Source organism: Eucalyptus grandis, chromosome 6 (assembly GCF_016545825.1).
Source record: "Eucalyptus grandis isolate ANBG69807.140 chromosome 6, ASM1654582v1, whole genome shotgun sequence".
NCBI lineage: Eukaryota > Viridiplantae > Streptophyta > Magnoliopsida > Myrtales > Myrtaceae > Eucalyptus > Eucalyptus grandis.
The window spans coordinates 43,317,741-43,320,453 of NC_052617.1; the positions used below are offsets into that span (position 1 = coordinate 43,317,741).

Consider the following 2,713-nt stretch of genomic DNA (forward strand, 5'->3'; position numbering starts at 1 on the left):
AAATGTATAGTTTTCAAGCATCTTGCGACATATTCCCTTTTGACTAAAATTTATTTCTTTTTCGAATGTGCATGATATCCAGAATCGATATTGACTGGTAATTAATTTGACGAGAGATAAAAATAAAAAAAAGACCCACTTGATAATGAAATTTATTTTTTAAGGCAGAATAAATGAATGAATGAAATTTTTTCATTCTGGCCCCCAAAGAAAATGAACCTTTTCAATTTCCTCGTCTGTCTGAAAGGTGACTTGTGACTGTGACTTCATTGAAAATTACATATTACAAATTGTCAAATAGAGATAGTGGCAGACCATGGACGCTCTGTGATATTTGACAAGAAGAGAGTAATTTACATCGTTTGAACAAGAAAGTACCGATGGAAAATACAGAGAGACAAGGAAGGAACAAAATGAAGATGAAAGTTGCTGTCCTAAGAACCCATTCTTGCTGCTGACATCTGGCGCTCTGAGCGACATCAAGAAGCGGCTACTCTCTGAAAATGCTCTAGCCTGTTATCAGCCAACCTCGTGTTGTAGGCGGACTTCTTGTATTCGAACCATGTAAACTCCTTGTACAGGCTCTCTTTGCCCTTCATGAGGCACGGCAATGGCGCTATCTTCTCACTCAAAGGTGGTCCTCCGAAGTATATCATCGAGACCCTGGACTTCGAGGTGTTCGCCAGGACTCTGTGCCTCACGCTTCTGAATCGCCCGTTAGTCATCACCTGCAATCAAAAAGGCCCACACGTTCGCGTCAGTCAGTGTACATTGACAGGTCAAAAGTCCCTTCATGAACAGAGGAAATGGTGGGATGGAGCCGAACGAGCCGACATGGAAAAGCTGTTTTCAGTCTCTTTTTTCTCGCCCTCGTCGTAAAAACTGTCAAAAGGTCTCTCTGATTTGTGAAGATCTTACTAGGCTCAAAGTACAGATGGTATTTCATGCAAAAGCGACCGCAAATAATTGGCTAACATTGTTCGGGCTAGCGTTGCTTTCTTCATCGAGGACTGTCGGGAGATATAACAGAAATTTTGACACTAGAGATGACATTAATGGATGACCCAATCCTCTCATACACATGTTTTCAAGGGAACAGTGAGTTAACATATTGTTACGGAATCTTTACCCTCTTCCTGTTCTTTTCTGTTTAGCTTTCTATTCTTTTTCAATGAATTGTCCTTTCAACTCATTAGAAAAATGATTGCTCAAGAGGTGTACCTCTAAGGAGTCACCAACATTGATGAAGAATGAGTTCTGGTCCGGTGGAACAGAAACCCAAGTCCCATCTTTCATGGATATTTGGAGCCCAGACGTGTTGTTCGATCTGAGAACAGATATGATTTGTGGGTCAGTGTGTTCACCGAATCCAATCATGTTCCTATCGACATAGGATTGAAGCTCCGGGCATGGAGGGTAGTGGTTGAGCCTGAAAACAGAGTCGCTCTGTTCATCCATCAAAAGTTTGCTAAATATATTCCTCTGTTGAATCCTTAATCCGTCGGCCATCAACTCGAGAATCTCACACGCCATGTACCTCACCGCCGATGTGTAATCACTCAAAGCAGAGCTGCAAAATGAGCAGATTTTTTAAAAAAAAATTTAGTCCTCGTCACCATAAAATTTCGATTCTTTAGGAACGAGCGCATACAAGCTCCAGACGCATGTGTCGGGAATTCATACCGAAATCTTTCTGGGTTTTCGTTAAAAGCCGATGGGAGCTTGCGGTAGTTGAAGTTGGGATCGGTCGTCAGGAGGAGGTATTCGATCCAACCCACATCTCCGTTCCGGCCAATCATCTTGTTGCCATAGCCGAACGGGTCAGGAGGGCCTGCCCTCTCCTTCTCGGGGAGAGGCAGAGAGAAGAACTTGACGGCTTCCTCCTCCAGCCTGGAGATAAAATCCAACGGGACGCCGTGGTTCACGACCTTAAAGAAGCCGCACTCTTCGCAGGCCTTGATGATGAGGCTCTTGGAGTCGGGCTTCGAGAGGTCCACGACAGGGATTTGGTGGGATGATAATGCGTTGCTGTTCATAACGTAGGAGAACTGTTCAATTGCTAGTTTGGACGGGACAACCATCGGACGGCCGTGCGCCGTGCTTCCTTGTTTACGAAGCGGCAACGAGAACTAATGGACTAGGGAGAGAATCGAGAGAGAGAGAGAGAGACAGACAGACAGAGAGAGAGACAGAGACAGTTGTTTTGAAGATGATGGAAAGAGTATTGGTGCTCGGGTGCTATTTATAGCGGAACGGAGGGCGAGAGATCGTTTCGAAATTTTCTTCTTGAGCGTTGTGCGGTCGGTCGGTTCTCTCTCTGCTGAAAAAGAGTGTTTGCTCTGCTCCACGTAAGTGCTAACTTGGAAGAATAAATTTAATCGATATTTTCGGGGGAAAACGGAAAAGGGAGAGAATAAATCACTAGAGAAGCCTCTATAAATCTCGTGCCATAATAGATATTACTGGATGCCATGTATTAGGACAACCGGTGCACGCAACGATTCCTTGTTCAGGTCTAAAGATTCTAAAAGCGAAACTTTGAAAATCTATTTGGATTTGGTCCTCTCCGTATATATATCTTAAGCATTTGCTCAGATATTCAAAGTCAAATTTCAACACTATAAGTAAAGAGAGGAAAAAAGAGGAAGGGGGCCAGAAAGTCAAAGCGGCGGTTATTCAAGTTACGTGTTTATTCGGCGCATTGACAGTTAGC

At 43.7% G+C, this 2,713-nt stretch overlaps 1 protein-coding gene across 1 annotated transcript; it reads right to left on the bottom strand.

The window, feature by feature from the left end:
* Positions 1-209: 209 nt before the first annotated feature.
* LOC104450041 (gibberellin 2-beta-dioxygenase 1) lies at positions 210-2,216 on the bottom strand. Its single transcript, XM_010064436.3, has 3 exons — positions 1,684-2,216; positions 1,222-1,570; positions 210-728 (listed from the first exon to the last, which is right to left on the bottom strand). The coding sequence occupies exons 1-3, from the start codon at positions 2,079-2,081 to the stop codon at positions 480-482; spliced, it is 996 nt and encodes a 331-aa protein (XP_010062738.1). The 5' UTR covers positions 2,082-2,216; the 3' UTR covers positions 210-479.
* Positions 2,217-2,713: the final 497 nt, after the last annotated feature.